General features: G+C 42.8%; 1 protein-coding gene across 1 annotated transcript in view; it reads right to left on the bottom strand.

The window, feature by feature from the left end:
* Positions 1–27310, bottom strand: part of VPS8 (VPS8 subunit of CORVET complex) — a 932181-nt gene that overhangs the window by 550810 nt on the left and 354061 nt on the right. The window contains exons 27-29 of the mRNA XM_030209561.1: positions 18696–18815; positions 13124–13195; positions 4149–4268 (exon numbers count right to left, since the gene is read on the bottom strand). Coding sequence (XP_030065421.1) covers positions 4149–4268; positions 13124–13195; positions 18696–18815 — 312 coding nt within the window. The remainder of the gene's footprint in view (positions 1–4148; positions 4269–13123; positions 13196–18695; positions 18816–27310) is intronic.

The following is a 27310-nucleotide window of genomic DNA, read 5'->3' as shown; positions in this document are numbered from 1 at the left end:
CGCTTCGCCGCCGACATGCCCCTTTGAACTTTCGCCGGCAAGGCGACAGGAAAGCGGCGATGCTGTCAAAAAAAGTAGCTTTCGATTATACCGATTTCGCCGCTTTTCCGAGATCACCGGCCATCTCCTGATTTGTGTCGGGAAATGGCCGGCGATCACTTTCGATTATGAGCTGGATAGTATCACTGCTTTTGGCCACAGTATCCTCAATAGTATCTGCTTTAAAGGCAAAAAAGGATACACTGTGGGGATCTTTTACTAAAGATTAGCTCAAGTTATCTGCAGCAGGGCCCATTTTATTCCTATGGGCCCTGCTGCAGATAACTTGAGCTAATCTTTAGTAAAAGACGCCCTGTAAGAAACACACATATTTGATTAAAGCGGACAGCCTCAGTTTTTGACCAATTAACATAAACCCCAGACAGAATCTGTTGTTCTGTTGTAATAAAAAGTAAAATATCATCAGCATAAAACAGAATTATTGCTTTCTATATCTCTATGTCTAACCCAGATTAATGTTTCCATAGCAACACTGAAAACTAGGGGTGATAAGGGGCATCTTTGTGTAGTACTTTTTTGTAACTGAGTTGAGGAGGAAAAAAGACCATTCACAAACACTGATGTCCAAATATAATCGGCATCAAGTTCTATCTGTTCCATATCCTCAGAGAGGTACTGCCACTCTATATTATGAAACACTTTTTCAGCATCCAGGGAGAGAGCACTTTCAGATACGTTATGCTGTCGTAAAATGGACAGCACATTTCCCAAAAGTCTTCCATTATCTGCAGGCACTCTGCCCTGCATAAAACCTCTTTGCTCTCTATTGGCACATCTAATACCTTACACAAACATACTGCAAGAAACTTCAAGTAGATTTTACAGTCAATATTAATGAGTGATATCAGGCTATAGTTACAAACCAGTTTGGGACCTTTAGATGGCTTAGCCAGAACTAGTATCCTTGCTTCAGTAATTGTGCCCTCAAGTTTTTCTGCTGCAATGAAACTATTGTATATAGACTGTAAATGCAGAACTATAAGGTATAAGAAAGCCCTATAAAACATTATGGACAGACCATGTGAACCAGACATAGATAAATATTTAATAGCAAATTTAGGGCCATATATAATAAGCCGCGCTAGAGGTGCGTTAGCATTTTTTGTGCGCTCTAAGCATTGGCGTGCTCTAACCGTGTAGACACCTATAATATTCCTATGGGTGTCTACAAGGTTAGCACATGCTAAAAATGCTAACGCACCTTAGTAAACAGGGCCCTTAATTTCATCCTCTAATGGGAGCTGCCAATAGCGCTTTCTGCACTTGGGTTAATTCAGGTAGCTCCAGGTACAGAAGTGCTCAAAGGCTTTCTCCTTGGCCTGTTGATCTGGTTGATACAGTTTGGAATAATATTTGTGGAAATCCACTACTATATCTTGATCTTTGGTAACAGTGGAATTGTTTCCAACGGACCATTCCTACACACATTGGGTTGGGTTTTTTTTTGTTGGTTTTTGTTTTTTTTGCCTTTCCAATACCAGGACAGCAGATGTTTCTGCCAATTGGATTCTTCGTAATAGTGCCCATATTGTGCAAAGAAAGATGCACCTGTCCATTCACTAAGGATAGCATTCTACCAATACTTCTGTAATTGGATAGAGAGATCATTCTGCCCATTAACAAACTGCTGTTCCAAACTTTTGCTTGTACATTCCAAATCCTTTAGCTATCAAATTCATTGCCTTTGAATACCTATTATGTAAATAATAATTGTTCCCCAAATTGTCACCATAAAGGCATCCCATCAAACCAGTGGCGTACCTAGCATATTTGACACCCGGGGCCCATCATTTTTTAACACCCCCTCCTCTATATGAAAATATTATTTTAAGTAATAATCCACGAGTCACACAACAAGGGTGTACCTAGGAAAGGCAGCATCTTAAACACTGCAGTGAGCACTAGAACATCAATACACCCATTGTAAAACTAACCAAGACATTAGTAAAAATGATTCTGCCAACAGAAAACCATGTCTTTTTCACAAATATAGAACACCGATACATCCTCACCAAGTATAGAATAAGTAACCACAAACTAAAATTAAACTGAAACCCCAAGAGGCCAGATCCCGCATACAATGCAACACCATAGAAACAGTGTTGCATGTCCCCTAGTACTGTGCAAAATATAAAGATAGCAGACATAAATTTGAAAAACTGACAAATATCAATCACCATTTTACAAATTAACAAATAGAAATAAAACAAAAAATAGAAAATAAGATAATACCATTTTATTGGACTAATACATTTTTCAAATAGCTTTCAGAGGCCAAAACCTCCTTCCTCAGGTCAGTACAGTATACTGCTGTTAAGGTCCTGTCCTGACCTAAGGATGGAGGTTTTGGTCTCTGAAAGTTAAGTATATAAGTACATAAGTAATGCCACACTGGGAAAAGACCAAGGGTCCATCGAGCCCAGCATCCTGTCCACGACACCGGCCAATCCAGGCCAAGGGCACCTGGCAAGCTTCCCAAATGTACAAACATTCTATATATGTTATTCCTGGAATTGTGGATTTTTCCCAAGTCCATTTAGTAGCAGTTTATGGACTTGTTCTTTAGGAAACCGTCTAACCCCTTTTTAAATTCTGCTAAGCTAACCGCCTTCACCACGTTCTCCGGCAACGAATTCCAGAGTTTAATTATGCATTGTGTGAAGAAATATTTTCTCTGATTTGTTTTAAATTTACTACACTGTAGTTTCATCGCATGCCCCCTAGTCCTAGTAAATATCATAATTAAAATCTAATATTGCATAAAAATTATTTATCTTACAAAACGACAAACTTAAACTGACACATCTAATCTTTCCCTGGGCATATTTAATACTACTCCAGTTTACTCATCTGATAAAACAGCCAGGTCTTTAATTTGTTTCATGCACTACAAATAATTTAATTCTATTCTTATCTATCATGGAAACCTACACCATGTTCAGGCCCTCATAACTGCCAACCTACCAAATCTAACAGAGGGGATTTTAACAGATCATTTTCTGACCATGAGGATCTTAATGTAGAATAAATCTGCATCCATTTATCCAGATATCTCAGATCTTGCCTCAAACGAAACTAACCAGTAACCAGTGTAATTTTCAAAAGTGGGGGGAGGCCATATCCCATCTTTTAGCATTAAAAATGATCTTTGTTGTTACTTTTTTAAAAATTAGCTGTAATCTAGCATTCTCTTTTTTCCATAATCCTCAACAGATCAGATTGCAATAATCTAGGCTAGCCTGCATAATGTAAGTAGCTATGATCATCACAATTCATAATACTGTTCCTACATTTCCTTGCTTTTTACTGTATTCTTTACCATGTAAGATGCTTTCTTTTACTATGTAAACCGCACTGGACCTGCTGTATGTGGGAAAGAGCGGGGTACAAATGTAATAAATAATCTGCGTTAGGGTTTCCTCCAAGAGGAACTGTCTAATTTGACTGATTAATCAAAGCATTGAAAAACACTTACCACAAAAGTTAGACGACATTCCAGCATTAATGCTATGATAATTTCTAAACTTCTCATATTGGTTTCTAAAGAAATTATGTTTTAATCCAGGGTACAGCCAGCAGCTGGTTTCCACAGATGAATATCCCCCCCCCCCCCTACTCATAATACCTTTGTTTTCCCCCACAATTGCTTCACCAGCCTATAAAACTGCCTGAGCCCTAAAACCTACAGCCCCGCAACTGCTCCTTCCAAAAAACTACCTCTCCCACAACCGCCCCACTCCACAAACCCCACTCCACAACCCCCCACCACACACAGACACATACATACAAAGTCATTGGAAAGAATTCCATGATCCATGCTCTGCATGCTTTCCCCACTTGAATTGCTAGATGGATAGTAATATATTGTATATTAGTAATAGCTCTCTTGTTTAGCAGTTGTGTCATTCTCTTTGTTTTATATATTTCTCATTTTTTTTCTATTATCTTTGTATTTTTTTTATATAAACCATCTTGCTGTAATTTGTTTGAAAGATGTTATATCAAAATGCAATAAACAGGATTTACTACCAGCTCTCCTTGAAGTGCTTTTATATGATACTATATAGCCATCTGTAAAATGGACTTACTTGGTCAAAAAGCACCCGATTCACAAACAGAGTGTTCTCTGGTTTTGCAAGCTGCCGGGCAAGGAAGGTGAAGAGACATCCTACTTGTGATGGAGTGAAATCAGAATTCTCCACCATTACCTAATAAAGGAAAAAATAATTCTTCATTGATTACAGTTAGTACAAAAATAAATTACACCATACAAGAACAGAAAGAAATAGATAAAAATGACAGTTGCTGCTAGAGAAAATACACACCATTCCACTTTCTCCCCTCTGTGCTACTGAAGAGCTTAGCACACCACCAACATTCTTATTGTCCGAGTTACCAAGTGCTAGTCAAGCTGCAAAACTCAGAAAAATATAGATGGTAACTGATGACAATTTTAATACACCAAAGGTACACAAGAAGATCCCTTCAATAGTCCATCAAGGAAAAACATAAGTACATAAGTAATGCCATACTGGGAAAAGACCAAGAGTCCATCGAGCCCAGCATCCTGTCCACAACAGCGGCCAATCCAGGCCAAGGGCACCTGGCAAGCTTCCCAAACTTACATTCTATACATGTTATTCCTGGAATTGTGGATTTTTCCCAAGTCCATTTAGTAGTGGTTTATGGACTTGTCCTTTAGGAAACCGTCTAACCCCTTTTTAAACTCTGTCAAGCTAACCGCCTTCACCACGTTCTCCGGCAACGAATTCCAGAGTTTAATTACGCGTTGGGTAAAGAAAAATTTTCTCCGATTTATTTTAAATTTACTACACTGTAGTTTCATCATATGCCCCCTAGTCCTAGTATTTTTGGAAAGCGTGAATGAACAGACGCTTCACATCCACCTGTTCCACTCCACTCATTATTTTATATACCTCTATCATATCTCCCCTCAGCCGTCTCTTCTCCAAGCTGAAAAGCCCTAGCCTCCTTAGTCTTTCTTCATAGGGAAGTTGTCCCATCCCCGCTATCATTTTAGTCGCCCTTCGCTGCACCTTTTCCAATTCTACTATATCTTTCTTGAGATGCGGCGACCAGAATTGAACACAATACTCAAGGTGCGGTCGCACCATGGAGCGATACAACGGCATTATAACATCCTCACACCTGTTTACCATACCTTTCCTAATAATACCCAACATTCTATTCGCTTTCCTAGCCGCAGAAGCACACTGAGCAGAAGGTTTCAGTGTATTATCGACGACGACACCCAGATCCCTTTCTTGGTCTGTAACTCCTAACGTGGCATGGCGTAGCTATAATTCGGGTTCTTTTTTCCCCACATGCATCACCTTGCACTTGCTCACATTAAACGTCATCTGCCATTTAGCCGCCCAGTCTCCCAGTCTCATAAGGTCCTTCTGTAATTTTTCACAATCCTGTCGCGAGTTAACGACTTTGAATAACTTTGTGTCATCAGCAAATTTAATTACCTCGCTAGTTACTCCCATCTCTAAATCATTTATAAATATATTAAAAAGCAGCGGTCCTAGCACAGACCCCTGAGGAACCCCACTAACTACCCTTCTCCATCGTGAATACTGCCCATTTAACCCCACTCTCTGTTTCCTATCCTTCAAATTTTATTGTTCACAATCTCACACCAGGCATTGGTAATTCAAAATGTAAACCCGGCATGGCTGTGTTTACACAATGTGCCTGTGTCAGGGGTCCAGGAACTCTAGATGTTTCAGAGAGGAATGAATCTGTACATAGTGCACCAATGTTGGACATGTGAAAAAATAAAAAAGGATTTTAAAACTCCACTCATTCAGAGTACACCAATACATTGTCTATCAATGTTAGCCATGTTGGGTCTACATTTTGGATCACCAATGTCTGGTTTGAGACTGTGAACAATAAAAATTTGTTTTTCCCTGAAAGATTATTAAAGGTATCTTTTTTGTGTCACTCCATCCGTTTATTCCACCCGCTGCCACTAAGAGTTGCAGTCATTTACCGCCCCCCTGATAAGTCCCTCCCTTCCTTCCTTACCGACTTCGATGCCTGGCTCTCTGTTTTTCTTGAGCCCTCATCCCCATCCCTCATTCTTGGTGACTTCAACATACACACTGATAACCCATCCAACTCATATGCTTCTCAATTCCTCACTCTAACCTCCTCCTTCAACCTCCAGGTGAGCTGTACCACCACCCCTACTCACCAATCTGGTCACTGTCTTGATCTCGTTCTCTCTTCTACCTGCTCACCCTCCAATTTCTGTACATCAGTTCTTCCTATCTCTGACCATCACCTGATCACATTCACACTTCATCACCCTCCCCCTCAGTCCCACCCAACTCTAACCACCACTTCCAGGAATCTCCTGGCTGTTGACCCCCCCCCCCCCCCCCACCTTATCCTCTATTATCTCTGATCGCCTCCCTTCCATTATGTCCTCAGAGTCTGTCGACAAGGCTGTCTCCACTTACAATGCCACTCTCACCTCTTCTCTTGACACCCTTGCACCATCTGTCTCCCGCCCCACAAGGCGTACTAATCCCAGCCCTGGTTGACCCCTGGCACCCGATACCTTCGCTCATGCACCCGATCAGCTGAACGCCTAAGGAGGAAATCTCGCACCCAAACTGATTTCATTCACTACAAATTCATGTTATCCTCCTTCCAGTCCTCCCTATTCCTCGCCAAACAGGACTATTACACCCAATTGACCAATTCCCTCAGCTCTAACCCTCGTCGTCTCTTCGCCACCCTCAATTCCCTCCTCAAAGTGCCCTCCGCTCCCACCCACCCCTCACTCTCTCCTCAATCACTGGCTGACTACTTCCGTGACAAGGTCCAGAAGATCAACCTTGAATTCACCACCAAACCCTCCCCTCCTCTTCATCCCATTACCCACTCCCTCAACCAACCAACCCAGGCCTCCTTCTCCTCTTTTCCTAATATCACCGAAGAGGAAACCGCCCATCTCCTCTCCTCCTCGAAATGCACCACCTGTTCCTCAGACCCCATCCCCACCAACTTACTTAACACCATCTCTCCTACTATCACCCCTCTATCTGTCATATCCTTAACCTCTCTCTTTCCACTGCAACTGTCCAGGACACCTTCAAGCATGCCATAGTCACACCCCTCCTCAAAAAGCCATCACTTGACCCTACCTGTCCCTCCAACTACCGCCCCATTTCCCTCCTACCTTTCCTCTCCAAGATACTTGAATGCGCCGTCCACAGCCGTTGCCTCGATTTTCTCTCCTTTCATGCCATTCTCGATCCGCTTCAATCCGGCTTTTGCCCCCTACATTCGACAGAAACGGCACTATCTAAAGTCTGCAATGACCTACTCCTCGCCAAATCCAAAGTTCACTACTCCATCCTCATCCTCCTCGACCTATCCGCCGCCTTTGACACTGTCAATCATAACTTACTTCTTGACACTCTGTCCTCCTTTGGATTCCAGGTCTCTGTCCTCTCCTGGTTCTCCTCTTATCTCTCCCATCGTACCTTCAGAGTACAATCTCATGGTTCGTCCTCCTCCCCTATCCCACTCTCTGTCCTCGGACCCCTCCTTTTTTCAATCTAAATCTCTTCCCTGGGCTCCCTGATTTCATCTCATGGCTTCCACTACCACCTCTATGCCGACAACACCCAGCTTTATCTCTCCACACCAGACATCACTGCGGAAACCCAGGCCAAAGTATCGGCCTGCTTATCCGACATTGCTGCATGAATGTCCAATCGCCACCTGAAACTGAACATGGCCAAGACCGAACTTCTTGACTTCCCACCCAAACCCACTTTTCTCCTCTCCCTCCACTCTCTATTTCAGTTAATAACACCCTCATCGTCCCCGTCTCATCTGCCCGCAACCTCGGTGTCATCTTCGACTCCTCCCTCTCCTTCTCTGCACATATCCAGCAGATAGTCAAGACCTGTCGCTTCCTCCTCTATAATATTAGCAAAATTAGCCCTTTCCTCTCTGAGCACACCACCCGTACTCTCATCCACTCTCTCATTACCTCTCGCCTTGACTACTGCAACCTACTCCTCACTGGTCTCCCACTTAGCCATCTATCCCCCCTTCAGTCCATTCAGAACTTGGCTGCACGTCTTATCTTCCGCCTGGACCGATATACTCATATCACCCCTCTCCTCAAGTCACTTCACTGGCTTCCGATCAGGTACCGCATACAGTTCAAGCTTCTCCTACTAACCTACAAATGCACTCGATCTGCAGCCCCTCCTTACCTCTCTACCCTCATCTCCCCTTACGTTCCTACCCGTAACCTCCGCTCTCTAACAAATCCCTCCTTTCAGTACCCTTCTACACCACCGCCAACTCCAGGCTCCACCCTTTCTGCCTCGCCTCACCTCAAGTGTGGAACAAACTCCCTGAGCCCATACGCCAAGCCCCCTCCCTGCCCATCTTCAAATCACTGCTCAAAGCCCACCTCTTCAATGTCGCCTTCAGCACCTAACCACCACACCTATACTCAGAAATCTAGACTATACCAACTTGACATTTTGTCCTTTAGATTGTAAGCTCATCTGGGCAGGGACCGTCCTTCTTTGTTAAATTGTACAGCACTGCGTAACCCTAGTAGCGCTCTAGAAATGTTAAGTAGTAGTAGTAGTAGTAGTGTCTCCCACCTGGCCATCTCTGCTCTATCTTTAATTAAAAAAAACAAGGATGCCAGAAACATACATTTCATATTATTTGGAAGAGTAATCTAATATAATAAAACGCACCGTGAACGTTCTGAAGACAACGTTCTGAAGCCACTCAAACACTCCCTGTAGGGTTCGTGGATTCGTGGTGTGAAGCCAGCCAGCCGTCTCTGCCCCGCCCTCACGTCAAACGTCATGACGTCGAGGGCGGAAAAAAAACCCAAACAATTCCGGCAGCGCGTCAGGGAAGGAGGCGGCGCTCCCGTCTCTAGCCTTCCCTTCGCTGTGTTCTGCCTTCTTCTGACGTCAAGGATGACGTCAGAAGAAGGCGGAACACAGCGAAGGGAAGGCTAGACGTCGGGAGCGCCGCCTCCTTCCCTGACGCTGCGCTGCCGGAACCGCCACGGAGGTAAATATAAAAAGAAGAAGAAAAAAAAAAAAGGGATGTTGGGGGGAGAGAAAAGGGTGGGCAGTAAAGTTGAACAATGGGAGCGGGAGGGCAGGGGAGAAACGACAGCATGGATGCGAAGGGGGGGGCATGGATGCGAAGGGGGGGGAGAAGAGGGCGGACCAGGCTGGGACATGGGAGAGAGAGGAGCATGGATGCGAGGGGGGGTCATGGAAGGGAGAGAGGGGACTTGCTGGAAAAGGATGAATGGAGGCGGCAGGGGACAGAGGAGCATGGATTGGGAGGGCAGGGCTCAGGGAGAGAGGGGAATTGCTGGAAAGGGATGAATGGAGGGGGCAGGGGACAGAGGAGCATGGATTGGGAGGGCAGGGCTCAGGGAGAGAGGGGAATTGCTGGATAGGGATGAATGGAGGGGATAGATGGGCATGGATGGATATGGATTGCAGGGCAGGGCTCAGGGAGAGAGGGGAATTGCTGGATAGGGATGAATGGAGGGGGCAGGTGACAGAGGAGCATGGATGGCCATGGATTGGGAGGGCAGGGCTCAGGGAGAGAGGGCAATTGCTGGATAGGGATGAATGGAGGGGGCAGGTGACAGAGGAGCATGGATGGGCATGGATTGGGAGGGCAGGGCTCCGGGAGAGAGGGGAATTGCTGAAAAAGGATGAATGGAGGGGGCAGGGGACAGATGGGCATGGATTGGGAGGGCAGGGCTCACACTCTCTCTCTCATATACAATGTCTCACTCTCACACACTCTGTCTCACACTGTATCACATTCACTCTCTATGTGCCACACAGTCACTCACACACTCGCTTGGTCTCATACACTCACTCTCACAGAGAATCTGTGTCTCACACACACTCTCTCTCTCGCCCACACACACACACTCTCTCTCACACTGTGTCTCACATACACACTTGCACACACTCTCATTCTCACACACACACTCTCTCTCACAAACACACTCACACCCAGACTCACTCTCTCTCTTACACACACACACTCACACTTTCACTCTGACTCTCAAACAGTCACTCTCACATACACTCTCCCAAACATACACACTCCGAGGAAAACCTTGCTAGCGCCCGTTTCATTTGTGTCAGAAACGGGCCTTTTTTACTAGTAACAATATATTTTATAAGGATAAGCATAAGAAAGGGAAAGGACAGAAAGCAAGAAAAAAGGTACTGAATAGGATAGATTAAATCAAAGACAAAATAAAAATGAGAAGACTTTAGAAAATTGTCAGAGAATGACTCATTCTTCAATATTTTATGGAATTTCTTGACAGTTAAACTTAAAAATCATCTTTTCAGGCTGCAGCTAATTGCATTTTTAAAGCTCTTTCTATCTTGAACAGATTTAAAAAAATAATTAACGTTAGGAAAAATATTCCCCTTAATTTATAACAATGTAGTTTTAACAGTTCCCTTCAGCACATACAACATTTTTACTGATCATGTGGCAACATTCATTAAATTTAATTTAAAAATGTATATTCTGCCTTTACCACTAGAAAGTAGTATAAGGCAGATTATAATAGCAAAAGTAAAATATTAGAAATAACAAAAAAAAAATTTTAAACAGCTTACAAATGCAGGCGTATAAATACAATGAAATCATTCAACTATCAGATAAAACCATCATCTAAATAAAATTAAGACAGAATATTTGAAAAATTAACAATGATCATTAAAAAAAAAGGCAAACTGGATACAATAAACTAAACCCTGCCAAAAGACACGGCCCAGTTAACAAGAGGCTCAGAACCATGTCTTCAGCCCTCAGAGGAACATACTATAATTCCTATGTGCTTTTGAGTTCATGAGAGATCTGGTTGCCATAAAAAAGGTTCTACGACAGGAAGTCAAATAAACGAAAAATCCAGGGAGGTAGGATATCCAAAATTGCAGGCCTGTGAAGAACAGAGGATAGAATGGGACATTCTTAACAACTTTCTGGCTGAGATATTGTGGACCACAATTACAATGGGAGCAGAAGGCAAAACAATGTTTAAAGCATATGCAAAACTCTATAGGCAATTAATATAAAGCTATTAAAAGAGGAGTGGAATAATCCACTTTGAGTTAGAAGTCACAATCTTAGTTGTTGTATTTTGAATGAATTAAAGGCTAATCAGCATTTTTCAGGCTACTCAGTTTAAAATTGAGTTGCAATAGTTCTACAGGCTGAGGACAACAGCTTGCACAACTGTCCAAAAGTTCTGAGGCTAAAGAAATGAGCATAATTGCCTAAGTATTTCAATCTACAAGATGTTTTCTCAGAAACACATGTTATTTAAGGCTCAAAAGATAAAGTGACATCAAGGATAATGTTAACAGTCTTCACATCGATTTGGAGCACAAATTTGATATCTTCTCATTATAAAGGCAGAGGATTTTCCAGAACCCTCAAAAGACTAACCCATAAAAGTTCAGGTTGATCTACTTTTAATTTTTGTCCATTGGCCTGTAGATAAACTTCCTGCAAACACTTATTTAACAAACTCAAAGATGATGCACAGTCTTTTCACCAGGGCAATGAAATTTGAACATCATCTACATAAACTTTAAACTCAAGCATTCTAATTATTGAAGCTAAAGGCTGCAGGTAGACATTACAAAGGAAAGTGGAAAGGTATGAATCCTGAGATATTCCTGAAGCTAGCTAAAAAGAGTAAGAATGATATGGTATGCATCTGAACTGAAAGAAAAGAAGACAAACTAGGCCATGGCAGATCCTGTAATGCTGCACTGAACCAACTGATTCAGAAAGATACTGACTCTCCTTGATCTATCAACACCTGCCCATCATCTAACAGCGCTTCCATGATGAAACCAGCATGATACCCTGACTGAGCCAGATCCCACCTATCTGTAGGCTCAAGCAAATTTTGCAACTGAGAAAGTACCACAGCCTTGCACAATCTGGAAACTAGGCAGTAGTTAGTTATTATCAAGAGGTCTAAGGTGTACATCTTAGAAGTGGACCTAATCTGAGCCTTTTTTATTGGCTCTGGATAAGACCCTGAGGAAAGGGATAACTTCACCAGTGAAGCAGGAATTTTATGTTTATGTGTATTATGTACTTGACATACTACCATATCCAATGAGTGGGTCAACATGGCACAAATTCTATAAAATCATAAAATTATTAAATGAAAAGAATGGCAATATACCAGGATTAAAGCAATCAAATACACATCATAGGGAAAGGGAATGGGACTTGATATACCGCCTTTCTATGGTTTTTTGCAACTACATTCGAAGCGCTTTACATAGTATATACAGGTACTTATTTGTACCTGGGGAAATTGAGGGTTAAGTGACTTGCCCAGAGTCACAAGCAGCTGCAGTGGGAATCAAATCCAGTTCCTCAGGATCAAAGTCCGCTGCACTAACCACTAGGCTATTCCTCCATTCTTAAACTACTGTGATGTCAGAATCAGCCAGTCAGACAGCAGACTCTCTAGTGAAATCTCCAAAAATGAATTTGACAAGGAAGGTCATTCCATAACTTGTGAACGAAAAAACAAAAGACCGAGTGTCTAGTAGGATCAAACTGGCAGCAGGCTGTGGCAAATATTTTGAAGTTTTCTAATGGTCCTGTCCTGTAACAACAGCTTGGCAAGATGTGTATGTGTATATATATATAACATAAGAAAAATTCCAAAAATAAGAAAGATTAAAAATAAGCTAGGTTATACCATACTACAAGTTCAAACCACCCCACATCTTCACAACCAGAGATCTCTGTGCTTAGCCCAAAGGTTCTTGAAATTGGCTATTCTTTGTCTTTATCACCTAAACTGATAAACTGTTCCATGCTCCTACTACCCTTTCAGTAGGGTAGTTTGGTATCATGAAAATTTGTGATGACCATAACAAAATGGCAATTTGCATGATGAGAACAAGAAACTGGTGACTGAAGTACATATACAATTTCTGTCTATTCTCACCTTCAATAAGATGTCAACCATTCTCTGTTGATATTCCACAGCTTGTTTGTCATTTTCAAAGTCTTCAAAAGTCTGTGGGTGTAAGAAATAACGTTTCCATCAACCGGGAGAAAGCTGTTTTGTATTACATTTACATTAAAAAAAACTTGATAAAAACAAAGATTTTTTTAAAAAATAAGTAAAATAAGCAGTGGTGTACCTAGGTTGGTTGCCACCCAGGGCGAGTCGCCGCTATACCCCCCCCCCCCCCCCCCCGGGCACATCACCCCCTCCCCGAAGCACATCGGCCTACCACCTTGGGGTGCACAGAGGAATCGCGCTGCTGTCAGCTCCGCCAATCCCCTCCCAAAACAGGAAGAACTGACAAATCCGACAGCTGTGCAACTGCTCCGTGCACCCCCTTGCTGCCTGCACCTGGGGCGGACTGCCCCCATTGCTCCGCCCTTGGTACGCTAGAGAACATAAGTTTCTCTAATAATATTCTAAAAACAAAGAACAAAACTTAGAAAAAGAAATAATGGCCCTTGAAGCAAAGATGAGAACTCCTGAAGATAATAAGCATAATCTGCTGGATTCTATATAGTACGCCTAGAGATCCAGGGCCGTGCTAACCCGGTAAGCGAGGTAAGCATGGCAGGGGGGTGCTGCCGCATCATGCTCACCTCGCTCGCCCTCCCCCAACATCCCGTTTCTTTTTTTTTCTTTTTAAATTTACCTCCGTGGCGGCGGTTCCGGCAGTGCAGCGTCAGGGAAGGAGGCGGCGCTCCCGATGTCTAGCCTTCCCTTCGCTGTGTTCCGCCTTCTTCTGACATCAAGGATGACGTCAGAAGAAGGCGGAACACAGCGAAGGGAAGGCTAGACGTCGGGAGCGCCGCCACGGAAGTAAATTTAAAAAGAAAAGAGATGTTGGGGGGAGAGAAGAGAGTGGGCAGTTGAACAATGGGAGCGGGAGGGCAGGGGAGAAACGACAGCATGGATGCGAAGGGGGGGGCATAGATGCGAAGGGGGGGGAGAAGACGGCGGGCCAGGCTGGGACATGGGAGAGAGAGGAGCATGGATGCGAGGGGGGGGTCATGGAAGGGAGAGAGGGGAATTGCTGGATAGGGATGAATGGAGGGGGCAGGTGACAGAGGAGCATGGATGGGCATGGATTGGGTGGGCAGGGCTCAGGGAGAGAGGGGAATTGCTGGAAAAGGATGAATGGAGGGGGCAGGGGGCAGAGGAGCATGGATGGGCATGGATTGGGTGGGCAGGGCTCAGGGAGAGAGGGGAATTGCTGGAAAAGGATGAATGGAGGGGGCAGGGGGCAGAGGAGCATGGATGGGCATGGATTGGGAGGGCAGGGCTCAGGGAGAGAGGGGAATTGCTGGAAAAGGATGAATGGAGGGGGCAGGGGACAGAGGAGCATGGATGGGCATGGATTGGGAGGGCAGGGAGAGGGGAATTGCTGGATAGGGATGAATGGAGGGTACAGATGGGCATGGATGGATATGGATTGCAGGGCAGGGCTCAGGGAGAGAGGGGAATTGCTGGATAGGGATGAATGGAGGGGGCAGGTGACAGAGGAGCATGGATTGGGTGGGCAGGGCTCAGGGAGAGAGGAGAATTGCTGGAAAAGGATGAATGGAGGGGGCAGGGGACAGAGGAGCATGGATGGGCATGGATTGGGAGGGCAGGGCTCAGGGAGAGAGGGGAATTGCTGGAAAAGGATAAATGGAGGGGGAAGGGGACAGAGGAGCATCGATGGGCATGGATTGGGAGGGCAGGGCTCAGGAAGAGAGGAGAAATTGCTGGACATAGAGGGGAGGGAAGAGAGATGAAGGAGATGAAATGAGGGAAAAGGAAGAGAGGAGAAAAACTGCACATGGATGAAGAAAATAGGCAGAAGCTGAGGACCAGAAATGAAGAAGAAAGGAGGAAAGGAAAGAAATAAATGGAAAGGAAGCCCTGGAAACGGAGTTAAGAGGACAGATAGCAGCAGAATCAGATACTGGGCCAGCATGATCAGAAAAAGAAAGTCACCAGACAACAAAGGTAGGAAAAAAATCATTTTATTTTCATTTTAGTGTATGGAATATGTCCACTTTGAGAATTTACATCTGCTATCTTATTTTGCAATGTATAGCAATTTGTTTCTAAGAATATTGCTGACAATTCCTGTCAGTGTGGCAAGTGGTGAGCGATCATTTTCACGGGGGGGGGGGGGGCCGCCGCCGCCAACTGATAGTCTGCAGGGGGGGCGCCAACTGATAGGCTGCAGGGGGGCGCCAGAGACCCTAGGCACGGCCCTGTAGAGATCCGCGCCAAAATCCAGGCATATTCTATAACGATGCACTTCTGACCTTGGTGGTGAGTAAACTAATGGAAATGCTTCTAAAGCGGAGGACTGTGAGGTTTCTCAAACTGAATGGAACACAGGACCCAAGACAGCATGGCTTCACTAGAGGCAGGTCATGCCAGACAAATCTGATTGATTTCTTGACTGGGTGAACAAACAGTTGGACGTGGGAGGGGCGCTAGATGTGGTGTACTTAGATTTCAGCAAAGTCTTCGACACGGTTCTGCACAGGCGACTCATAAATAGAGTACCCTTGATATGGGACCTAGAGTAATTGACTGAGTTAAAAATTGGTTGAATGGAGCTTGCTCTGAAGATAGGAATGTTATCAGTGGAGTGCCGCAGAGATTGGTCCTAAGGCTGTCAAAGATTAAATAAGCTGAAAAATGTATACACACTAAATAACAATTGTAAATGTTTTTGTGTACTTTCCATGGGGTAATTTTCAAAGGGAAAGCATGTGCCTACTTTCCTTCTGAAAACTGCTGTAATGTATGTACAAGTTACGTGACCGCTATAAAATTGTCCTATTTCCCATTGAAAAATCTTTTTGGAAACAAGCAAAAGAGCAACTCTTCCCTACAAGGAAGAAGTTATACTAAGGACATCTAAGCAAAGCTGCTCCTTTATCTAACATTCGTTTTTATTTGCTTTTACATATTTACTGAGATTGCAACAGTACAAAAGCATATATGGTATTGTCACAGATGGCTTTAGCATTGCAGTGTATAAGCTGGCTCTGTGCTATAAATGGCTACAGATTATGTATGTAAGAAGATACTGAGAAAATCAATCAACCTTCTTTAATGTGTGATGTGTCAAGGCATAGTTCTTTCTTTTCCCATTGAGAATATGCAAATTTATTAAGCAATGTTGCACATTCATAGCTATGTAGGATGATGAACATTCTATTCTTGATTTTTCCAATTAATCATCACCATCTGTCTGACTAATAACAGGTTCTTTGGCAAGCTTTAACAGTGAACACCCTTTAATAAAATCAAGAAGGAGAGATAACAGGTATTTGAGATTACTTTTTTTGAAAACAGATATAGAGTACTAGGAACTATTAACATGTTCACTATAAAGACAGCACCCAGCTGATTATGACCATCTCTAGTACTTAGGAACTTATACAGTCTACTTTAGTCCATGGGAATCAAGCTACTCCTTGAATTGTCAAATTTATAACTCATAATAAATATCAGCTTCAGAGCAGTAAATTCTCAAAGTTAACGGGGAATTACTTCTCCAAACCAAAAGACATATTCAGGATTTTGTTTGCAATGAATTCTTAATTAAAAAAAAAAAACACAGATACAAAGATTCTGATCCACGATTTGGTTTTTGGAGCAAGTGCTAACCTGTAATGCAAGTTAAACCAGTCAGTGTGGCAGAAATTTGCACTAGCTGCTTAATGTGGCCCCCTAAATGGAACTGTAGACTTGAGCTGGTAGAGTCTGTTATGGGACTAGTGTACATTCGGTTGGAGAGAGGACCCACTTCAATCAGCTAAGTACAATATTTTGTTGAAGCTATGTGCCATAATTTTTATTGGGACAGAGAGAGAACCCGCTTCAATTAGCTCAGTACAATACTGGTTAAAAGAATTAAATTTATTTTGAACTCAGAAATTAGCTTAATTACTTGATTTTGGAATTCAATGAGAGATACTTAGGCTTGAAGTCTTTATTTTTTTTCTCCCTGATTGAATACTTCATTGAGATACTGGTTCTGAGTTTTTTTGGCTTCAAGTATGCACTTACCACCACCCATTTTGTAGGCAGTAGGGGCTCAAGCGCTATTCCTGCACTAACCAGTTAGCCTGCAGTAATATAGCTGCGCTAAACATGCCCACTCTCCACACCCCCCAGACATGCCCCCTCAAAAACATAAAAATATATTTTTTAGGGCGCAGTTATCACGTTCACATTTGGAACTTACTGCAGATCACCGGAGCACTTCCCGTGGTATGCCATTTTAAGCTATTTTAGGTGCATGTTAGCATCTAATGCAACTTAGTAAAAGGGATCCTTCATTAAAAAGCCCATATCCATGGGTAACGCATTGTCTTAACTACAAAAATGCTTTTGAAAATGATCCTGCTTGCTCTTAGCCCTGTTTTGTTTTGTTTTTTCTATTAGGTTAGGAAGTCAGAAAAAGAAATGGATTTCTCATCCCAGCCTTACTGTATCAAAATTACTTTCTCAATAACTCTGAAGGAACCCTGAAAGTAAGCAGCCTGGAATCCAGCTATATTTTGGGATCCTGCCAGGTACCTGTGACCTGACTTAGCCACTGCTGGCAAGAGGATACTTATCTTGAAGGACCTTTGGTCTGACTCAGTATGGTATTTTTTATGTTCTCATCTTACGCCATTGATTTTGAAAGCATACTATCTTTTATGAAGAGAGAAGGAAGCAGAGATACATTATCACCAGCTCAGAATCTTTTAATTCTCTAGATTTAACTAGGATTATAGAAAGTTCAATTGAAGATATACCAGTTCCAGCTACCTTTACTGTCTATTTAGTATTGGACTCAGACAAGGATATTCTTTTTTTATGCATTTTTTCAACATCAGGAATTCCATTTTTATAGTTTTAAAATAGGAATGTTCCCAGAAGTTGCTAAATCTATTCAAGCAAAGAGGAAGAAAGTTCTGTTTTTAAGACCATGATTATTTCAGCCAGTGGCTTTAATTTGATTGAATTTTCTATGTAAATGTATAATCAAATATGGAAATGTAAAGTACATATTTTATGACCCTGCACAACTGACTAGGTTTGTCAGATAGTATACAGCAGATGTTCCCTGTAACATCTTCTCCCAATGCTGTTTAACAGGGTTTGGTTTACGGTGATATTGAGATTACTTCTTGTCCTTTTGCTCTACAGAGATAGCAATTTTTTTTTTTTATTGTGGATGGAACCATCATCACAATGGACTGTTGTATATTACTCATTTTTATACAATGCTGGTTTATGTTTAAGTGATGTTGATGCAGCATTTGTCAGTTTTGGTATTTATGTAGTACAGTTATTTCCAAAAAACTGATGATTGATTTATTAAAAAAAAATAAGAACAAAGATCACATAGGATCTTTCATCACTCTGAAGAACCACTACTTTTATGGTGGTTGAAGATACTTTGCCAACACACCAGAAGCATATGAGTATCAATCAGTCATTTAGTCCTATCATGCATTATTGTCTTAATTTATCATATTCTTACCAATGCTAGGACATTCAGAAACTCTCTTGTGTCAAAGTGCAGTAGGGTGCGCATATAAGGGTACACCTCTTCTTCAAAAGATGCTTCTGGAGAATGCAGCCGGATTAGAAACTCAAAAACCTAGATTTAAAAGAACTGATGGTAAGCAATAGATATTTTCTGGTAATTATTTTATTTTAATCAGAAGTCTTTATTTAATTTTGCAAAAGTATACAAAATAAAGAAAGCATAATAAATGTAAACAAGAAATACAGAGCAATACAGCATAACACCTAACTGGATGTCCCAGTTTTAATAACTTTTTCCCCAAAAACAAAGGCTGAGGAAAAAGAACCCCCCTCCAAAAAAACAAAATGGGAAGCAGAAAGGCCACAGGGTGCAGTGTCATCAACTCAAATAAGTCAAGAAAATAAAACAATGGAAAACTCAATCACCCTAGGAAAGTTGGATTGCGCATCTTACATCAGATGCACTTCCATCTGCCAACAGCCTTGCGCCTTTCAGAAGTCAGCTTTTCCATTCTGTATCCATGGTACAGCTTAAGTCTTCAAATAAGGAGAGACAGGAACCTCTTGATCCTTCCATGCAGCAGCCAATTTTGCTACATGCAAGAAAAGGCAAACCAAACTCATCTGGTCCTTACACAGGTCTGGGATAGATCTATTAAACAAAAAAATGCTGGGATCCCAAGGGATCTTCAGTCCTAATAATTTGAAAGTGTATACTTTTCCAGAATGCCACAGACTTCGGACAAGTCCAACAAATGTGGCCATGGCACCAACAGCACCACACCTCTGCCAACAGGAGACGTTTGCATTAGGATACCAGTGGCTAATGCACTCTGGAGTTAAATATCATCTATAAAGAATCTTAACACTGTTTTTTTTTTTAACATTGGAAGCAATAGCAATAGTAGCCAAGGACTGCTCCATAGAATCCAAGTCAGACAGGTCATAGGTCACACCAAGCTACGACTCCTATTTATGTATATATTCAGGTCTCGAGGCCTAAGATCGCAAAGGTAACCATAGTGTGTACCACCCACCAGGAATTTGGTGAATCTGAAGTCCTCACAAACATCCTCTAAAAATATATAGTCACCGATCAAGTGTGTCATATTGCTTGGATGACAAAAAATGTATACGTTGAAGATAGTCATACTGATGAGATTGTGGGGATCAAAGTCCCTAGCCAATGTAGAAAAGGGGGATCAAGAAAACCTCATCATATAATTGACCCCAGAGAGCCAAACCATGTTGACAACACATCCCATAAGGCGATAACCCCAAATGCTGGAGAAAACAGTGGATTATGACAAATGGGAGTGTAGTGAGAAAGCTAAAAGTCAGGCTGCAAACTCATCTTATCCCAAATATGAAAAGTGTGATAAATGGTAGCGGAGATATCACCAGGTATTGTGTGGTATCGCCTAGGAAGTCACATCAAGTCTCCAAAGTTTATAGTCATAGTTCTGAAACCATTCTACAGCAGCCCTAGCCTGAGAAGCCTGTTAGTAATTCCACAAATCCAGCACCCCTAGCCCCCCACCTTTTGGATCCCTAAACAGGATCTTTCTTGGTAATCTAGGCTTTCTGTCACATCAAATAAATCAAAAAACACTGCTTTGAAGCCTCTGGAAGGCCTGCCTTGGAATAACCAGAGAAAGTGCATGGAATAAGTACAAGAGGCACAGCAACACATTCCTTTTCATCATGGAAATCCTGTAGAATCAAGAAAGAGCTTGGTTCTTCCAACGTTGCATGTCAGATCTAATGGTGGAAAAAAGCTTTGGATAATTAGCTTTATATAGCTGACTATATTCTGACCACACCCAAACACCTAGATATTTCAATTCCTTAGAGATTCAGCAAAAAGAAATTTGGATGTAAGCCCTGTAAAGTAGGCTCATCAATAGTAAGATTAAGAGCCTCTGTGTTTCTCACTAACTTTAAACCCAGAGACCCGAGCATAAGCTGTCATTACTGCTAACAAATTAGGGAGCATGGTATGGGGGAAAGACAACGACAACACATCAGCCACAAAAAGACTCACTTTATATTTCACCCCAACCACACTGATACATCTAATATTAGGGTTCTCTCTAATAGAAAAGGCCAAAGGTTCCATCACCAGAGAGAAAAGCAAGGGCGATAAAGGCATCGGGCCCTGGGCCCCAGAATTAATGGTCACCTCAGAGATGTGGTGGTCTGCTTGCAGAGGTTCCCCGAGAAGGAATCAATGTGGTGGAAAGCGAGGGAGAGGTGAGTCCTCAAATGGAATGGTTGTAAGGTGGAACTTTTCCAGGCCTTGGCTGCTGCTACCCTTTTGAAATACAGATCTTTCAAGGAGGTTACCCAGGCACTGCTGAACATGCACATCTGATATCAATGGATCTTCCCTTTTGGGCTCCTGGTAACACTCAACGGAGTCCCTACAAAGTTTACAATGGTATTGCATGCCTGGGAAGCCCTGAATGAAGTGGGCATCCAGAGATCAGAGCCACACCAGAGGAAGGAGGAGATCTGATAGGGGTTAGCAGGCTATTGTTGGTATGGTGTACAGAGCTGCCTGAGACAACAGCGCCAGGAGGACCCTCCTGGCCTTGCGTCAGGTCCAGGCCTGGTTTGAGTTGGAGATGGGAGCTGTAGACCTGCTGGACTCTGGCCTTTACTGTTTCATTCTAGTGGATGTTGGGTAGACAATGACTTGCGACTTTTGGAACTGTATTGCCCAGGCTGGTTGATGTGTGTGCAGGGGAATGGATATTGGGTTTGGCTGGGGAGGGGGTGAGTGAGTGGTTGGGGAAGGGATTATGTATAATGTTTTTTAAATGTCTTTTTGCTGTTTGTGACTCTAGAAGAGGGAATGGAGAGGTGGGAATGGTGGTTTTTCTACCATGAGGGCTTCGGAGTGGGGGCAAAAGTGCAGGGTTGGGCTTTCAGAGGGGTGGGGGGGTTAGGTAGTTCTGCTGGATGGTGGTGTAGTTCATTATTCTATAATGGGTACTCTGAAGTTGAAAATGGTCTCCTATAATGTGAAGGGTCTCAAATTGCCTGCCAAACACAGTTTAATGTTTTGAGAGATGAAGTGTTTGCATGGTATATGTTGTAAGAAGGAAGAGGCTGTCCTACCCTGGTTAGGCCCCTAGAGGGCGTAGTTCCCCTAAAATGTCCAGGGAAAAGGGCTGGGTGAGTTGCTGAAGGGAGCCAGAAAGGGGAGGTATAGCTGGAGGTCGTTAGGACCGGGGGAGAGTCCTGGGGATAGAAACAGGTGCAGCAGGTTATGGGCTGGGTCCTGTTTGGCTATTAACTACTTATACTCCTCCTGAGTTGTGAAGGGAGGGAGGAGAGCTGGCAGCTGGAAAAGAGAGCTGGTAACTAAAGCAAAGAGGAATCCCCATGAGAAGTACTGGCTGTGCCCTTTGGACTGGTGGTAGAACTGGGTGTTCCCAAGAAGGAAGCTGGCTGGGAGAAGAAGGCCCTAGAGTGCCAGGTAGAAGAACTATGGGTTCAAAGAGGTACTGTGTGTCCCAGCTGAAAAGCCTGTGTGTCTAGAACAGTGAAGAGGTACTGTGTGTCCCAGAGGAAAAGCCTGTGTGTCTAGAACAGTGAAGAGGGACTGTGTGTCCGGGGACTGAGTTAGTACTGAGCCCAAATGGATGTGTGAGAGGGCTCAGGGGGAAGAAATCTATGGACATTGAACTGTGCAAGAAGAAATGTTTAAAATGGAAGATTGCACTGAGTAGGAAGAAATGAAATGGTTAAGCTGGAAGAACTGTTTAAGGTTGTGAAAGTGTTTTAAGCTAAAAGAAGTGTGCCCCAGAGGCTGGAATAAAGATGTGTATGAAAATAGCCTGAGAGGTGAAACCTGACTGTGTTTGCTTTTTGAGAAGCAGGTCACCCTGAGCAGAAAAGGGTGGTAGATTAATTTGCATAAATCTGCATACTGAGAACCAGCTCACCCTGAGTGAAAGAGGGACCTGGGATCCTGAGGTGGGAGCTTCATCATCACAAGAGCCTCATCATTTTTCACAATGTTTATTGCAGGAGACGCACCTTAAGCGGGTGCATGAAAAATTGGCTTCACCCCTAAGTATCCTATCAGACTCTGGGCGGGTAATGTTCAGGAGTTCAAGAGGGATGATGTGGGGGATGTTGTTTGCCAGACACGTCCGGGTGGATATAAAATTAGTTAGGAGAGACAAGCAGGGGTGCTTCCTGTTGGTGGTGGATATGATTAATGGGCGATTATATACTATAGTTAATCTGTATGTGCCTAATGTGGGTCAAGGGCTTGTTCTAGAGTCCTGCTTGGGGGATATCCTTAACCACCAGGAGGGTGATCTACTGGGGGGGGATTTTAACCTGACATTCATGTCCCGGACGAATAATACAGGGCATGGGGGCTATAGAAAAATGGATAGAGTGGTTAAAAGACTCATATCTGCTCTTAATTTAGTTGATAGTTTGAGGGAAACCCATGGGGGGAAGCGGGATTATATTTTTTTTTTTCCTCTTCGTGGCTAAGCAGTTAATCATATCCCATGCCCATTCTGGGATTGAGCAGATTCTATGGTCTGATCATGCCCCAATCTGGGTTGAAGTGTTGCTTGCTCCTGAGTTGGAGGGCACGCGATACTGGAGGCTCAATGATAGCTTGTTTGAAGATCCCAAAATAGCAGCTCAGATTGAGGAGTTGCTTCTGGAATATCTGGCCATAATCAGAGAGAGGTCTCGCCGGAAGTCATTTAGGAAGGACTTAAGGCAACCATGCAGGGTCATTTGTCACTGCTGTGCAGCTTAAGCGTAAGTTGGAAGAGCTTGACCTGCATAAGTTGATTAACACCTTAGATATTCAACACAAATTGAGACCTAGAGAGGGGGAATTGCTGCATAGGTTGGTGGAAGCTAGATAGAAGTTAAGGATTTAAAATATCATTTACAGCTAGTCTGGCAGCATTATTCTGAATTTCACAATAAGGCCAGTCAGCTTTTGACCCATCACTTGAGAGCTTGGTGTACCAGGAATAATGTGATTAGTCTTCAGAGTCGGGCAGGAATGGAGTTGCAGGGGGATAGGCACATTTGTGAGTGGTTTGTGGAGTTTTTTTCAGGAGCATTACACCTCAAACATAACAGCCTTGGCTGAGGATGTGGATTGGTATGTTTTGAAGGTGCCGCTTAAGTGTATCCAACCCGGGACCTTCCTATGTTAGAGTGGTCTATTTTGGGGATTGAGGTTCGTGCGGTTCTTCGTGCTATGAAGCCCAGGAAATCCCTTAGGTTTGGATGGTTTTATAGTAGCATTTTACAAATGTTTCCAAGAGATTTTACTGAATCGTCTCCTGTAATTGTACAACTCGTTTGGGGAAGGGTCTCAACTCCCTTACTTTATGAGATTGGCAGGAGAGACTTTTATTCCACAAGAGGGGAAAGATCCAGCACAATGTAAGTCCTACTGACCTATCCTGCTGATAAGGGTAGATACGAAAATCTTGACCTGCGCCATGGTGGAATGGCTAGTTGGTATTGTCCCCAGCTTGATCCACCCTGATCAATCAGGCTTTGTAAAAGGGAGGATAACATTAGGTGGGTGTTAAATGTGACAGAGAGGGCCAGGGGCTCTGGTCAGACTATGTTTCTTCTTGCTATTGATGCTGAGAAGGCCTCTGACTGAGTTTCTTGGCCCTTCCTGTTTTGGATGCTATGCGGGCTGGCCCTTGGACCCCGGTTTTTGAGATGGATCCAAGTGATTTACACTTGACTCTTAATGTGCTTTAAGGTTAATGAGGTCTACTCAGAGCCCTTTGAGTTGCACAGAGGAACGAGACAAGGTTATCCCCTGTCCCTGATGATTAAACCCTTAGCTCAAAAGATACGGCTGAATTAGGCTATATACAAGAGGTTCGAGCACAGGGTAAGCAGCACAAAATTAACTTGTTTGCTGATTACATGTTGCTTACACTGACCAATCCTTATGTTTCCCTTTCAGAAGGGAAGAGCTTGAGGCCAATGGAAGGCAGAACTTGAGGCCTATAGACCTGGATTTAAGGTGAATACAGAGAAATATGAAATCCTTAGTCTTGGCCTTGTGTTTGGTAGGCGATTTGAGATCCTTCACATTACAGGAGACCATTTTCAACTTCAGAGTACCCATTATAGAATAATGAACCCTGGATCTGGTGCGGGAAATGTGGACCTGATTTCCATTTCACTGGGCCTGCACTATCTGGGGGCCCAGGAACTAACTTTTATGAGCTCAACTACAGACCACTGATCAAGAGGATTTGGCTGTCTGGTCCAAACTGACTCTCTCATGGCTGAATCACATTGAGACTATCAAAATGATGATTTTGCCCGGACTCTTACATTTATTTGCGACATTACTGATTGCAATGCCTGCTCCGATGCTTCCGCATCCCCAGTGGCTTTCTAGCCGCTTTATATGGGCTGGTAGGCAGCCACGAGTAGCACGACAGGCTCTTCTGGCCTGGCAGACACAGGAGGTCAGCCAGTGAGTGAAATTAGAGAGATATGCAGGGTGTCCTGCTAGAGGGCCATCATTATTCCTGGTATACCCCATTGCAATATAACATAGAATTTTCTCTGGGAAAGGACCAAGCCTTATTTTGTCAATGGGAGGGGGAGTGTTAGTTTGTGTAGGGCAGTTTTTTTGATACTGAGCAGGAGGAGATGCAGGCATTTGGGGATTTACAGCAATGCTATAATTTAGAGCCTTGGGATATCTTCCCATATCTTGGACTCAGTAGTGAACAAACTGGACCAGAGGTATGCTATGTATCGCATCACAGACCTCTGTCGCTTTAAAGCTCACAGGTTTGAGTGACACTGGGGTGCCTTTCAGCATTGGAAGGCGACTAGATGATCCCCTGGAGCTGGATCCTTCACTAGTTGACTTTCTACTTTTAGTGTTTACTTGCTTACAATTGGGGTGGGGACGGGAGTTGTGGGTGGGGTGGGGGGAAGGGTTTCAGCATTTAGTGTTAGCTTGTTTTATTAGGTTGATACACTGAAGAAACCACTGCATATCCATCATGTTATTCCATTGCTTTTGTTATTGTGTTTGATTTATTGTGTGATAAATAAAGATGAGTTTAAAAAACTAAAAACTCACTTGTATTCATCTTGTGTTGAAGGAAGATTCCTTTCATCCACCTCTATAAGAGAATTATTGACTTTTGTCACCTCTTCCCAGCAAAAATTCTTGAGTGAATGGTCTTGGTTAACAGAATTTGTTAAGAACCATTTCTCAATTTGAAGTAGTTTATTTTCAGCAAGCACATGGAACTGGCACTTTATTACTCTCCAGTTTCAATTTTTTTTTTTTTTTTAAACAAGGCTTTGACCAAGGGGCAACTTATGTTTTAGTTTGGACATTACAGTGGCTTTTGATATTCTGAATCTAAGCAGATCAGAGGAGATCTGGATGACTAGCACTGTTTTAGAATGGTTTTCATAATTTTTACCTGATAGAGCCCAAAAAGGTCTACTGGGGCTCCAAGTTTACTTTGTCAGCCCATTTTAGCTAGAATCAGCTCTTTCTGCTATGCTTTTTAATTTATATCGTGCACCCCTTTGTAGAATTCTGGCTTGTCATAACGTGCAGTATAGGCTTTATGCAGATGATATTTAAATATTTTCTCTGATTACACACTCAGTGGACAATATGATTGATCTCAATAATGTTTATTTCAGTGATGCTCTGTCATAGATGATGGCAGACAGACAGCAAAAACTGAAGTAATGCTGCTGAACAGATCTAGTTCCTTGCATTTCCTTTACTCACATTTAGACATTGAGCATTGTATGGAGAAGTTCCCTTATATTTCAAACAAGGTTTTGAAAACCTAGAGACCACAATGGCTCATTGAGGTCAGGGGGTAGTCAACTCTTGCATATTCCATATCTGTGAAGAAAATGCATTTTGTTGAGAAGAATCAGGTCCGCTTCAGTGGAATCGACTGCCAAAAGAGTTGCACATGATTGATTCACTCAACGTCCTTCAGAAGAAATTTAAGGTCTATTTATTTACACATAAGATTATGGCTGAGAATGTTATGGTATGTCAGCTTTGGACGTGCAATACCACTGCAGAGGACACCCTGATAGGGAATCTTATTGCAGATTTGTGAAATGATTTATTGTAAGTTACTAGGATGGTTTGACATTTAATACCATCTGTCATTTTTTACCTTGTGATTATATTTATCACAGATTTTATGTATGTTTAATTATAAGCCACTGTGAAATTTTGATATATTGGGATAAAAGACTTTTAAATAAATATATTAGTTCCTCAAGCAACTGAAGCAAATTCTCCACCTGTACCAAACACATATTTATTTAATTGCATTTGTATCCCACATTTTCCCACCTATTTGCGGGCTCAGTGTGGCTTACAATACATTGTAAATAATGGAAATACAGTTTGTTACATTATGATTATGGGTTACATTGTGAAAAGTTAAGGAAGACAGAGTCAGATCAATCACCTTTGGGGCGTAGAAACTATAGGATATGACGTTGTGGAATTACTACGGTGATCGAATAATAGCAAGAGAGCGATGGGGTAAACAGTTTTTATCTGTGGGTAGA

This window comes from Microcaecilia unicolor, chromosome 7, assembly GCF_901765095.1.
Source record: "Microcaecilia unicolor chromosome 7, aMicUni1.1, whole genome shotgun sequence".
Taxonomy (NCBI): Eukaryota; Metazoa; Chordata; class Amphibia; order Gymnophiona; family Siphonopidae; genus Microcaecilia; species Microcaecilia unicolor.
This window is presented reverse-complemented; position numbering and strand designations above follow the sequence as displayed.